Source organism: Zosterops lateralis (genome assembly GCF_965231275.1).
Source record: "Zosterops lateralis genome assembly, chromosome: 10".
In the NCBI taxonomy this organism is placed as follows: Eukaryota; Metazoa; Chordata; class Aves; order Passeriformes; family Zosteropidae; genus Zosterops; species Zosterops lateralis.
In genome coordinates this window covers 16980187-16994760 of record NC_139770.1, presented here as the reverse complement: position 1 = coordinate 16994760, position 14574 = coordinate 16980187, and the positions used below count along the sequence as shown (strand labels likewise).

Genomic DNA, 14574 nt, shown 5'->3' with positions numbered 1-14574 from the left:
CCTTGTGCAGTGCCTTAAGCTCTGGAATGTCAGTGCATGGGCATGTCCATCTTTATGGACTAGCACTTGTCTTTTCAGACAGTTGATAAAATTATCAATACAATCCGCAGAAAATATTCAGGGTAACAAGGCAACAACTTACTCATCCTCTCTGCTTATCCAGTATCTTGAAACTCTCCTTAGGAAGGAGATTAAAATAATTAATTTAATGATAAAACTACTAAAATCAGCCACTGACAAGAAAGTGCCAAGTTTTAAAATTGGATTTAACTGGTTGGCTTTTCAAAATGTCAAGAATAACAGCTTCTAAATAGTGAGGACTTCTGAAGCCTAGACTAAATATTTGCCCATAGGTCACCTCAGGGGAAAAACAAGAAAGTTTTGTAAAGCATCATAAGTTGTTTTTTTTAAAAAAATTTACATAGACCTCTAACCTAGCAACACTCAGCCACTTTCTCTCCCCTTACCTGACCTAAACCTGGAAAAAGAAGTGCAGTTTAGCAACAAAAGGCTTTCTTAGCATCTACCACACAGAACCTATTCATGAAGAAAGCAAGCAAAAGCCAAAGACACAATCCACTCCTCTTCATGCAGACATCTGAAGAGACAGGTAGGATGTGGTGGAAGGGGACTGGGCAGAAGGGATGGGAACTGTGGGGGAGCAGAGAGGAGCTGCCAACAGAGCTGGAGTGCTCTGCTCAGGCACTTGCCTTATCAGTGATTACCTCAGTCCAGGGTAGGAAAAGGGCATTGTCCTGCTCTGTGCACCACAAAGGGGATGCTGAAGTGGGTCTAGTTCAGCTGTTCTGGAAATAAGTTTTGCTTCATGTCTGCTTCTTCTAGCCCAGTCTCAGGTGGGCAGAGCCACAGCCCCAAACAGAAACATTAACAAAACCAGCCTGCAAGCTTGCAGGCAGTGGATTTGACCAAAGTTTGTCAGCTTCCGGTATAAAGTTAATGTAAACAGCACTTCTGAGTCTGTCAGAGCATGGGTGCGTACACACACGTATATATGTATAACTTCTCACAGACAGTCTTTGTAGGCTCAGGAAAATCTACATTTAAAGAAAAGATGCTCCTTATTTTTGCCCTTAAGCAGCACTCCTAGCAGAGATAGAAGCCAAGCTCTGACACCTATAGCACCTACACAGCAATAATAGAAGTGGATGGACTAACAGGCAAACCGGTCTCCTCTGTTTGTGCAAACTGGATGAATTAGAGAGACAGAGAGATCTACTCGTGGTTATCTGTGCACAGGTTCAGGGGAAGTACAAAAAGAAGGATGTACCAGGCATTCCTACCTCAGCCACCAGGTTCATCCAGCACAAACCTCCTGCTAAAATGGGGTAGATTTTACATAACATCATGCCCAGCACAGGATTGTCTTTAAAGCAGTTTTATTTACTTTGAAACTTCAGATTTCTTTTTAGCAGACTTTGGTTTTAGAGTACATAGAAGAGTTTATTTTTCAAGGACTGAAGGGAAAAGCTCTCATGTCTGTTCATTAGATCACACTGATGCTAAACACTTTGATCATACTGTCTGGCTGATGAAGTTGCAACACAGTGCAAAGGCAAACATCCATTCTTCGTTTTCTATTAAAACCTAAAATTTAGATGTATGAAGACCTAGACACATTGACTGAGCAAACAACTGTTTTGAAAAGGGCTCAACCACTTCAGAAGCAAAAGCAACTAACAAAAATGTTTGCATTTTCTCTAAATAAACTTTTCGAAGATATCATTTAATTTCTAGAGTACTTAGTAATAAGTCACTGTCCCATGGGGAAAATCTCATGTATGGTGTTCTGCTTCATTTTACTCCATGAATAACCCTCTTTCTCTACCTGCACTATGGTTACTTACCTCTTCACAAGTAATAGGTATTTCTTATGCTACATATCTGAGTAAATGATTGTAAATATTTCCACAGAGGCTTTATGTGTAAATTTAATATCATGAGAACATGACCACCCTAAACTCAGCTCTCACAATGACGTTAAACTTGTGATTGTTTCCTTGACATCAACTCCCCTCCCACTCAATTATCTGGCCATCAATGCATTTACACATACAGGATGTAAATGAGAGCAAAATCTGGTCAACAACACTGAGCTCAATCAACAACCTACTATCAATTAAAGCTAATCCAATAAAAATCAGTCTTACAAAAAAAGCAGTTTCCAGCAAATAATGCAAGTCCATCTGCAGAAAACACAGCTCTAAGAATAGTATATGAAGAAATGCACTCTGAGTAAGGTCCCCATACACAAAAGCCTTTACAGCTGCAGTGGGAGCTGACATTGCTTTGAAATCTGTGTGGAGGTGCAGAGGGCTGATGCATGAAGGAGAGATTGGCTGCTGGTTGATAGCAAAAAGTGCCTGTAGGCCAAAGATTTCACATGCTCCAATTATGAAATATTGGGCAGAAAGACACAGATTTCAAGGCACAAGAGTAAAGCCAAGTGTGCCTGCATTTCCTAGGGGCTAAACAAACTACTGGGAAATACGTCTACAGAGTAATATGACACAGTGACCCATCTTAGTCTCTCTTATGTTTGAAAAGAACAAAAATCAGCAGAGATTCCCCTGCAAAGCTGAGCTATGTTGCTGACATACAGCAGCCATCCATGTCAGAGGAAGTGCAGCATGACCCACAAGCCTCTAATGGAACAGGCTTGTTTCCTATTGCCAGTTACAGACAAGAGGCACGGGGTTACAAGTGCTCTATGTTCTAGGTCTAACTACAATGTATAGTTGATATTTCTGTTTGGCTCCACTAAATTGAATGCTCAGTTTCTGTTATCTGAGCATACACACAGAAGGGAGCAAATATATTCCTCTTTATCTGCAGGCAGGCTGCTGGCTTATTGCTACCATTTGGACTTTATTTCCAGCCATCCTTTCCTCTAAGGCTGCAACCACGTCTGGTGAGCACTAATAAAGTGCTCACACAGGATTTGTACAATAATGACAAAAATCCCTCCTCACCAGGATTGAAGAGGATAAGTCAAGTAAGCAGTGCCTACCTCCTACCAAAGCCTTGTGAACTGCCAGGGTTAGATGCCTTCAGCAGCACCAGCAGATGAAAGCAGCTGATTCCTGGGACCCTTGACCATGGAGCTCAAACATCATCTTTGACTGCCTGCCAGTAGTTCAGGGCAGCACAAACTACACCATAAAATAGCCTTGTCAAAAAGTTCTATTTCCATGTAAAGTACCTATCCTAAAAGGCAGCTAGTCACAAGCAAAACCCAAACACTACTAGATGAACCACAAACCATCTTAACTGGTAACCAAGTGTTACAACTGCAAAGTTCTTTTCCTTCCTACTTAAAGAAGTTAATGACAATACTCTTTTTGGTCGTATTATCACTGACTCTGTTACACTGAACATGCAGAAAAACCTCAAAAGAACCCTTTGCATGCACATGCAAACAGAGTAATTGGATGAACAAAACTATGGAAGAAAACCAAACACCTCTTGCCTTGAGGAAAAGGATTCTTTGTCTCTTTTTGGGGAAGCCATTAAATGTTTTATGAGCTAAAGTAGACTTTCAGGTGAAGAGAATACACTGAAAACCAGTACTTGCCTAAGACTCCTCAACAGCAGGCTCTAAGCATTTTACCTCTTGCTGTCTGAAGTTTCAATTTCAGTCATGAAAGGTTAAGCACAATGCAGTCAATGTGAGCTTCCCAGTGCCTCACAGTGCCCTTTGAGGAGGCTCAGTCCTGTCCCAAAGCCATCAGGGGCAAAGCTGCTCTGTAGCCCATGGGACAGAACCTCACCCTAGCTTTCCATCAAAGGCTCTGCAGCTTTCTCCAGGGACTCCCTGTGCTGTCTTCCTCCTCTTCCTGGCCCTGAGAGGTGCCCATCACAGATCACCAACTCTGAAACAGCACAGAGAACTTTCTACTCCAGAAGCAGCACTATGAATTTTCATGGAACTTCCAGGCACTTGCTATAGGTGCCAGAGAGACTATCAAACACTGCTGCTCTCAGTAGGTTTCTGATCAGCAATGTGAGGCTATAAAAGTTCCCTAATGCGCCCGAGTTCTGTAAACTTATGAGCTCCCTGTGCTTCAGTCTCATTCTCCAGGGCTCAGTCCCTAATCACAGACTGAATGAGGCTTGGTGAATCCTACACAAACAACAAGCAATAAATCCTACTCTTCCCAAAGTGCAGTTCTAAGAGTGACCTGCAATTTCTTAGCCATTTGTCTGAAGAGGTGGAAGAAAGGTGCATACTCACACAGCTCAATCTCTGAATTTCTCCTTGATTCACTCTCCTAACGGTCTTTCTCTTCTTCCGCAGTTCACTGGGCTCCCTTCTGAATCTCCCACGAAAGCTCATTGTATCCGTACGAATTAATCAGCCAACAAATATCTGTTTAAAAACTGTGCTCCTTTAACCTCCTTCCTTCAGCAGCTTCAGCACAACAACTGGAAGCTGCATATGCTGTTCAAGGGGGAAGTAGGTCTAAAAGTTACATGCTGTATCCACAGTAACTGAACAGAAAGAAGAAGAAAACCAGCAATAACTCATTTCTTCCTGTGAACAACATTCTGCTATTAAGGCAAGAGCGTCTCATTAAACCATAAATTCACCCAGTCCCCACCTCTAATGCAAATCGAAATAGGAAGTCGTAAAAAAACGCTGCAAGTGAACATCTCTCTCTGTCTCAAACACCATCACATCCTTTCTCCTCACCACTCTGCCTGATTCGAAAGCTGAAACAGCTGTACTCTTACTTCATGTACATGTGTGTGTGCAAGATAAAAAAAGTCATTCATAGAACAGCCATCTCCTACAGAGCCCCTTGGTAGCCCCCTTGGACCACAGAGCACGCAGTGACAGGTCTGTGCTGCCAGGGCCCAGGGCCATCGCTGCTTCTGGACCAAGGTGGCTGTTCCCCTTTCAAAGTGGCGCAAAACACCAATAAGAGGAAGAACTCTGCAAATTCCTAAATTTGCAGACAGTTACAAAAAGGGGAAAACCCAAGAAATTCATATGCTAATGCCCCAAATACAAAAATTTTGGCTTGTAGAAAACAGATTTTAGAAGTGCTTGTAACCTGGCAGCTAAGAACCTGCTTGTTTCACAGCCTGCCCCACACCTCGGGAGAAGTAAAGCTGCCAGACTGAGCCTGCTCCTCAGATGCCCCACACATGGGAAATGCCAGCAGCTCCCCTTGCCCACTGCCCCGCAGAGGGGAAATCCCAGCAGCAGCCTGACAAGTTAGAAGCCCCACTCAGTGCCTCAGAACTGCAGTGGCTACAGGAGCAGGGACATAGTGACAAGTCAAATTATTCTTAATTAAGGTAGGAGACTCATCCCGTGCTCAGCTGCCTGAAGGCTGGCAGGGCACAAAGGTCTTTTAAAACTGAACAAACCCCCTCAGTGCCCACACATGTGCAGGCACACACACAGACCCTTTTCTTCTTTGTTCCAGCTGAGGATTCATCCTGCTGCAGCAGCAATGCTGCACTCCCCTATGCATACAGCCTTAATAAAGCATGTATTAGGTTTTTATTTTTATTGAATATCTGTGTGCATAGCTAGAACAAAGGGATAGTTTTTCTGCTTTCTCATTCTGTATTTTTTGCCAACCAGACAACAAGCATCATTCTCACAACGTGTGTGAATTAATTAATTACCGTGTTTGAGATTTGCAACTTTATCCTGAGTGTCATTTTTTTTCCTTTCCAACAAATAATTCTGAGTTCTACAAACTCTAGGAACTCTTCCACACCTTTCTCAAGATTAGTAACATTTGATCCAAAATAATAGACCTCTGCAGGAGCTCCAAGGGTTGTTCCATATGCTAGGTTTCCAGTCCAGGAGAGCAGAGACATTGAGCCCAGCATGTCTGACCTGAACACCACAAAACCACATCTGTCTGATCACTTGCTTTCCTCTTAAAAAGTTAAAACATGGTTCTACTCTTGAATTAACTCCCCATCTCATCATTATCTTTGTCATTCAGCTTTGCCTTTGAGAAAATCACCTTTAAACAGACAGCTAACCAGTGCCTCACAGTGCCCTTTGAGGAGGCTCAGTCCTCAAAACAGACTTCCCTGTACTCCTACTTAGTGATGAAAGGCATCTGTCTGGCACTAGGAAACAAAAAAGACAACTGAAACCCTTTGCCGAGGTATGCAGACATTTCAAGCAGTTACCAATATAGAAGCACAGCATTAACCAAGCTGGAATCACCCTTGTTTTCTCTCAAACTTCCACACTATCTCTGGAGTCCCTGGTGCCTCTCGTGTAACACAGGGAATGAGGCTGCCAAGGCCACAGGTCCTTGCCAGAAGTTAAATTTAATGCTGGATAATCATCAGCTCTGCTGGCTTAACTTTGGGCAGGTATCAGTTCCTCTCAGTCTCCTTCACTTATCCACTCCTTAACTCAACTGTCACATAGAAGCCGCAGAGTTCCATCCTTCCTTTCCCTGGGAAGGCTCTCCTCAGTTTCCTGCCTCCCACAGCACAGAGGAGCCTTCCCAGGGTGCCCTTTCCACTGAGATAAGGGTCACTCGCACTTCCTGAAACTTTAATGAACTTGTATTACTCCAAATACAAAAGATTAACTTGGGTTCAAGTTTCCAGCTGGTCCTCATCCAGTTTACTCCACTGAGTGTCTTTTGTCCAAATGATTTTCATTCCTAATACTGTCATTAATCCTCATTTATTGTCATATCTCTGGCAGATAGGTTTTCAGGAACAATACTAAATCACTGTATTTTCTCAGCACCAAGGCATGAAAAAGTCGAAGCACTGAAATAACAAATAAACTACATCATTCACACAGAGATATGAACCAAAATAATAGTAAACAACTGCAAATAAAGACTCTACTTTCTTAGATCTGTTTTGGATGCAAATCCCTCTTGTAATGGGGAATAACAAAACCATTCAAATGCCTAATAATGCTTTGTCCTGTAGCAAAGTACAAAGCAAACTTCATTAGCATCAGTGTGACCGTAAAAGATTTCCTAATTTTTCCTCAAGACTTCTCTATCTCTTCAGTTGAAAATGCCAGATAATTTTAGGTGATGATAAAATTGGTCATGTTATGTTAATATGAATAAAGCTCCTGTGCTGCTTTGAAATTCAGAACTATAACGTATAAGGTGAGAAGCATTATCCATACCTCAAGGTATTCCAAGAGGAGCATCTGACCTCAGGAAAACCACAAGCCTTGGTTTACATTTGTGAACTGCTGTACTCAATTCATAGAGTCAAAATAAGGATGCTGATGCCCTTCAAAAAGCAATCTGTTATGTAAAGTAGTCAATTAAGTGTTTGATTGCCTTCTGCTCTGCTTTGTGGGACATGTTCATCTGCTCCCAGCAGTTTTCAGAAATGTATGAATATCCAGAAGGGAAGAACAATGATATTTGACATCTCTGCTCCAGTTAAGGAAAAACTATGCATTCCCTTTGCTGCAGAGCCACTAGCATTTAATTTTCCAACAGGGGTCACAAATTCTTTAGTAATTTTTAATTCTCTTTTCCTCCATTTCTTCTAGAGTTTCTCATTTCCCTTTTAGATCTATTCATTGCCATGCTTCATTTACTTCAGTTTGAATTGTGATATACAGCAGTATGTAAAAAAATAGCAATGAACAAAATCATTGGAAAGTGCATTTCAATAGTGCTTTGCTAGAAGTCATGGAAAGATAAAAAATTTGAGATCCTAAAGTCTATATCTTCAATGTAAAAGACAGCCCAAAACAGGCTGAATATTTGGGCTGCTGTGTAGTAAATAATCAATTCACCATACTGTCCTTCTATAATAATACAATCTACCAGTTCCAACCAAGAAGGATTGAGGACTGATACTCTTGTTTGTCATGCTGGCATTTTCTTCCACCTAGATTTAGAGAAGAAAAAAAAAAATCTCACGCAAACATCAAATTCATAGTAAATTTCAGGGAATGAATGCTTCCCTTCAGCTCAGGACTTCTGTCTGGGAGCAATCCTGACCTGAACAAACAGAGTGCAAGTCAAAAACACAATCTTGACTTATGCCAGTGAATATACAAATAATTGCCTAATTCTCACTCAGGCCTTTTGTTAAACAGATTTGAGAAAAAGTTTCATTAACAAGTAAGAAAATTACTTTTGCTGGAACAAGCCACACCAACTGCACCTTATGCCTATGCTAAGGTTAAATTCTGAAAGAAAACACAAGCTTTTCATAAAAAAAACTTAGTTTCATTTATAAACTAAGACCCCTGTGATGACAGTGACACTGCCATTCAGAAAGTCTGCACAGCCTAGACCAGTACTGAGAGATCTTGAGACACACTTCATGTTTCACAACTTGGCAGAGTGCAGGTAAGAACCTCCCTACCTTCCCTTGAATGGCTTGTGGCACTTCTAGTACTTCAGAGTTCCTGGTAGAACCACTACAATCAATTGTAGAAGAAAAACCAGAGGAAACCAGCCCAGCCCAACACGCAGCCCCCAGGGCTGAACCTGAAACACTCCTGCACTCTGTGACCATGGTTATGGGTTGACACTTGGGGGACAGGCAGCTATTAGCTCAGGTACTGGGGAGAAGAAGAAAAATCATTGTTCCTGGAGGGGGTCACAAAGAGCTCATTATATTTTCCTTTTTAAATTTTCATATTTTCACATAATTTTTTTTTCAGAATTTGGAGACATAGGTGGTGTACTCGTCTTCTGAGGCCAATAATGAGGAGATTTACACAGTTAATATCCCACAGCATCCAGGCAGTGCAGGTATACAGGCTGATGCTGCTTTTCATGCCTTCAGTGTTAATCCCCCAGCACAGTCTGTGACCCCCTGAACAGGGCAGTGCTGCCAGAAGCCAGTTCTGTGTTTGGACAAAGCCAGCAGGATCAGATATTACACACTGTCCTTTCTGTGGTCAGAATGCTCTCTGGGACACTGATTGCACTGAGTGGCCACACGCTGGATGTGCTTTTTTCAGCTCTGACTGTCAAAAATCCCCTAATGGGACTATGAGACTAAAGCTGAGGTGACAGGGGCTGGACACCACAAGTTCATCTTACCTGCATCATCTGGGCATCGGGGAGAGAGGGTGCTCTGGAGTGGTTTGTGCCTGCACCTAAAATCTGCACTTCCCAGAAGCTTCATGTTGGACAGGTAAAGCAGATCACTACCCTGGGGCCAGGGACAGAGAGGTGCTTTTTACTAGCACCTAACAATGAGAAGAGAAAGCACTAGTGACCTCCATCCCAATCACTTTGTCAGACTGAACATTCTCTCCTCTCCTCCTCCCCCCATAGAAAAACTTCCAAATCAAACCAAGAGGTCATATTTTGGAACTAAATGCTCACTATTGATCCATGAACATTTGAACATGTCTCTATTAAAAAAAAAAAAAAAAAAAAAAAAAAAAAAAAAAAAAAGGAAGAATATGAAACCAAAACAACATAAATAGAGAGGTAAAACAACTGAGTTAGAAAAACTACATCCAAAGCAATCTTTTGCAAGCAAAGTCCTTCTGGTATTGAATCAACTGAATTGAATGACATTATTTTTTGGAGAAATATGACTCCACCTATGGTCTAATAGCTACATCAAGCCTTGCAGACAAACACTCCACAAAGCCTTTAGAGCAGCTGGTGCTTGCATTTTGCCCACACATTCTTATAGCTCGCTCTGACCAGGCAAAGGGCTGGGAATCCATCACAGTTAAAATGACATCAGCACACAAGGTGAGCTCTCCAAGGCAGGGGGACGGTGCCCCTGCATAAATATCCATGAAAAGCAGCCCTTCTATCTGTCAGAGCTCTGCTAACAGATCTTTCCAGACAGCACTCCCTGATGTCAGAGACTCTGCCTGTGTCAATCCATCTCTCTGCTCTTCCCAGGCAGAGGCAGATCAGTGTGCTGATCTCAGCGATTCCTCCTTCTGTGCCTTCACCTTCTCTTTGTGCCCCAGCTACCAGTGCACTCCCACAGAACACTTTGGGAGAGGCTGCTGTGTCTCTCTGCCCTGCATGCAAGGCTGAAACAGCCCCTCCAGCTGAACTGGTGGTGACAGGAGTCACCCACAGGTTGTCCATGGCAGTCTGTGCCTTGGCAGAGGATTCACCTGCGGCCAGAGGGGTTCCTGACAGGGCTGAGGAAAAGGCCTTGGGAGAGAATTGGGCAGCTCCCACCTGACTGCCCACACAGCACCTGATGGCCATTTCATCACCTCAGTGTGCCCATGGAAACACAAGGATTAGCTGGTAACATCCACACCCCAAAAGCCACTTGCTACCCCCTCTGCTGAGTTTCCAGCTCCTAAAGAACATCCTGCTGTTCTCCTGTTTGGGAAGCAGGCTGGGCTGAGCCAGAGGCAGTCCCTCCCTGTCCCACAGCCTGAGAATGCTGCTGCCCCTGCACACACATCCTGCTCTCAATGTGCCACCACAACGTTTCTATCAGCTCACCCTGCAAGAACACTGATAGAACAGCAGCATCATTTCAGCAGCTTTCCAAGCTGGAGACCCACCTGCAGCTGGCACAAATACAACAAATTCCTTTGCCACAAGGCTGAAGAATGCAAGGGCCTTGGAGAACCTAATGATGGTCTCATTCCCAGACACCATCTCCTCAGCTCTCGTGTCTGCTCTGCTCCTCTCCTCCCCACCAGCCCTGTGGGCAGAGCCCCACGGTGAGCACGGAGAGCAGGGCACTGGTTGTGTGCCATGGTGCTGCCAGCTGCTCCCCTGTGCCAGTGCCAGCCTCCCCAGAGCACAGCTGAGCACAGCCACCCCAGGCTGCTGCCCCAGGCTGCTCTGCATAGCAAAGGGGACAAACTGGGCTGCACTTAACTCTCTTTAAGCAAACAAAATGCTGCTTCTTACACCAACAATCAGATTGGAAGAATAAATTTCCCATTAGCAATGTCATCCTGCTGATGTGTACAAAAGCAAAATATGCAATTACTTTAATTTCTTCTTTAGCTTGATCCATTGGGAAATTTCAAACAGACATTACCCCTTTTGTTTTCATCTGCTTGGACTGGAATCAGCCTTTGATAGCAACACACACAGTGATGAAGGGACAAGAAAGGTGATTAAATAATTTAATCATCTGAATTTACACTATCTCCAGACATGAAAATGCAGCTGTGACTTTGGCTCCTGTTGCTTGCTTTTCTGACTGTAATTTTAATCCTTTCCATTCAAGTCTATACTATGCTGCAAAAAATATTTTTTCTTTTTCTTTACCAAGAAAAAACTCAGATCAGACATCTGGTTTATAAAGAGAATCCACAGTTTCACCCAATTTTCCAGCTGGAATAACTGAAGCAAAAGGAGGCTGGGCAACTCACTCACTTACTCAAGGTCACAATCAATATCTACAATTCTATAATGTTGATATAAAATATCTCAGAATCCTCTCTTTTTTTTTTTTTCTCTTTTATTGTTTTTAAACACTAAGACACTCTCCTCCATATGTGTGCAAGATGACTCTACAATCATTATTATCTTTGATACTATATATTTGTAACTTACATTCAATGTCACAAATTCCTGTATACCCTCTTCTAGTGCCTGTGGGTATCTTAAGCAATTGAGAAAGCAACTGCATGCAATAATTCATCATCTGTATCCTATAATTGAGAGCTAAATAATGGCATTTTGGAAGAGACAAAAAGCACACAAATTTCAAAAGCAAATAAGCAAGATTATTTTCTCATTTAGAAAAAAAAAAGGTGCGAAGTATAAAACTCTGCAAGTCAGATTTACATTAATTAAATTTGGTGTGTGGAAAAGAAAGACAATTTGCACCCTTTTGACATTCCTCTTCTCTTTCTGTTCCCCTGGAACACAGAAAACAAAACAGCATCATCAAATTGTGGCAATGTCTGATATGGTATTTCTCACTCTTTCACATTCTCTGTAAACCCAGAGAATTGTTTCACCTTTCCAGGCCTTTGTCTTTAATTTCTTAATTAAAAACTGCTTATCCTAATTGAGACATTAAAAAAAATGCAATCTTTGCAAAACCAAAATAAGGCAAAAAGCACAAGGAAAACACCCAAGTGACAGCGCTTAGAGTCCCTCAGTGAGCCCATGTAAAGTCATTAAAACAACATGTAACCCAACCTTGACCAAAAAAAGAAATATAATGTAATCCATCAAATCTTACTCCTTCAGTTATCCCATGCCAAATTTCAGTTTTTGCAAGCACAGTCATAATATGTAGGATTTAAACCACATTTCTGCACCTGTGTCTGCAGGTGCTCAGGGAGAAGTACAGAACATGGTCACTGTAACAGTATTTCTCCTGAATACCCTTGCAATCTGCACTCATGCAGGTTCCCAGCCTGAGACATTTACTGGTTCTCATATTTATTACTTTTCGCTCATGAATTTTTTCAGTCATTCTTCAAACCTATATATTTTGTGGCAAGGAAATTCAGTTTTAATGTTAATTCTGTATATTTTCCCCCCAAAACTTGTCCCCCATAAGTTTAATTTGATGATCCCTAGTTCACCTCTCACTTTTCTGAGAAAAAACTGTATACAAAGTCAACATGCCTCTGACCATTCCTGATTTGTGTGACTTTCATCATATCCCTTGATAGTTATTTTTCAGCCCAGTCCAGGCCCAGCCTTTATGTACAAATGTAGTCATAGACTAGTTTTGCTGATTCTCCTCACCCTTCCCTGTAATTTTCCAATTCCAGTAAGTCTGTCTGAATTCTGTGAGGTATTAAAGGCCTCCCAAGAAGTTGCTATAGAACTCTTCTATCCATGGGTAGATCGAAAAGCAGAATTTATTTACGATTTCTCAGTGAACTGGAAAACAGGACCAGAACGATGTCATTCATTAACACAGTAAATCTGCTTGAAGCTTCCAGGTCCCAGCCCCTGCAAGGCAGAGAGCTGAATCATAGTGATTCCTCTTCCTTCACCCTTTCTGGATGATGTTCTCCAATGGGATGAATACAAGCCAGTATTCCTCCCTTTGTGTTTCTCCCTACTCCCATGTCTTGCTCTTTGTATCCAACACACAGACACAATTGTTTGCACCTTCACTCTTGCCTTATATCAACCCTAAACTGGTCACTGACAACTGACTCTGTACCAAGAGGTCTTTTTTAATTTGGAAATTCTGGGGGTTTTTAAAATATGGAAATACTGGAAAGTCCAGAAAATTCCCTTTCATTGGGCAATTGCTGGAACATCATGATTCTTGGTTCTATTAAGTGCCACTTGAGCTGGGAACAAAAGAATTGGTCAGGAAATCAGAAACTAAAAGGTTAACTCCTGATTTCCTACAAATACACACTACAGCCAGGAATAAACAAGTGCCAGAAAAGGATGTGGATGGGAAATAAAGCAGAGTTTGCTGCGGTTCTTCCTCACTCAGCTCCTTGTTTTGCCTGAAAACACTGCAGACATGTCCTGACTTAAGGAATAAAACCTTTTTTGAAAATATTTCCAAGAAATACAGTTGTCTTTTGAATGCATTTTAGAAAATACAAAGTTTAGCCACCAATTCAGATTGTTTCTGCAGGCTCATGTAACTTAAAATTGCCTTTGAGTTTGTTTAAAAAGGAAAAATTGGCAAGCACTTAGCACATACAAAAGCTTTTGGCAGCTTAAAAATACTGAGTAAAGAAACTTCTCAGTGGTAGGTGGTAAAACTTTTATGTCAACTCATCTCAAATATTTCATCTGGGCAGGTCTGTTTTGGTGCATTCTTCAAGAATTGGCTTTTCTAATATAGTAAAATGTTTCGAAATTACATTTTATTAACTGATACTTACAGTTTCATTTAGATTCAGAGAGGACAGGGTAAAACATATTGGTATAATTCCAAAACATATTGGTGTAATTCCAGGCTTGGATTCACTTCTATATAAAAAGCAGAATGAAGGACGTGCTAGTAAACATTTTTATTATTTCCAAATAGTTTTCAGTTCAAACTGCATTTATGAGTATTCTCTATACTTCCATACATTCTGCTAAAATATTTTGCATTTACAGATGAGTTTGAGGAATGAGCATGTTGTCTGTCAGAGCTGCTTGGTCAGAGGGTTTCTGAACAAAAGCAGGTGACAGATGCACAAACACTCCAGTCATGAGTCCTTCCCCAAGTGACGTCTTTTTTGCGCTGTCAGCACAAACAAAATCAGGTGCTACAAGGGCCAAACAGTCATCATGAAGAACCAGATGCATCATGAAAAACAAAATACATTGTGCATCTGAAACACTGGAAAAGTGCAAAGCAACAGTGAATTTTTCCTGCTGGATGCACCAGATTCAAGGTTAGGATTCCTTTCCCTTTATCTTCGACACATGTGGTGCTGACATTCATCTGGAGGATGTCTCAGGGAGCACAGGTCCAACCCCTGGGAGCAGACAGCAAACAAGGGGCTGGGTTTCTTTCCTAACAGCCCAGTGAAAAGATAAAAGGAGAGCCAACTGCAAGGTTGAAAGGCCAAAGGAACTGGACATTCCTGGCAACAAACAGGCTATTAGGTAACTGCTGAGACCACTGCACTTCCTTAAGGGCTGTACCCTTGCTCAAAACCAAAGAGCTGACAGTGGAGGAACCGTCAATAGA

The 14574-nt window shown here is 41.9% G+C and overlaps 1 protein-coding gene across 7 annotated transcripts in view; it reads right to left on the bottom strand.

The window, feature by feature from the left end:
* Positions 1–14574, bottom strand: part of DOCK10 (dedicator of cytokinesis 10) — a gene marked incomplete at its 5' end in the record, with an annotated part of 141963 nt that overhangs the window by 97718 nt on the left and 29671 nt on the right. For 2 of the 7 annotated variants that reach the window (XM_083868211.1, XM_083868212.1), the window contains one exon: positions 4253–4471. The exons of the other annotated variants lie outside the window; for them this stretch is intronic. In XM_083868211.1, coding sequence (XP_083724337.1) covers positions 4253–4354 — 102 coding nt within the window. Of the gene's footprint in view, positions 1–4252; positions 4472–14574 lie in introns of those variants that run through there. 7 annotated transcript variants of the gene reach the window in all.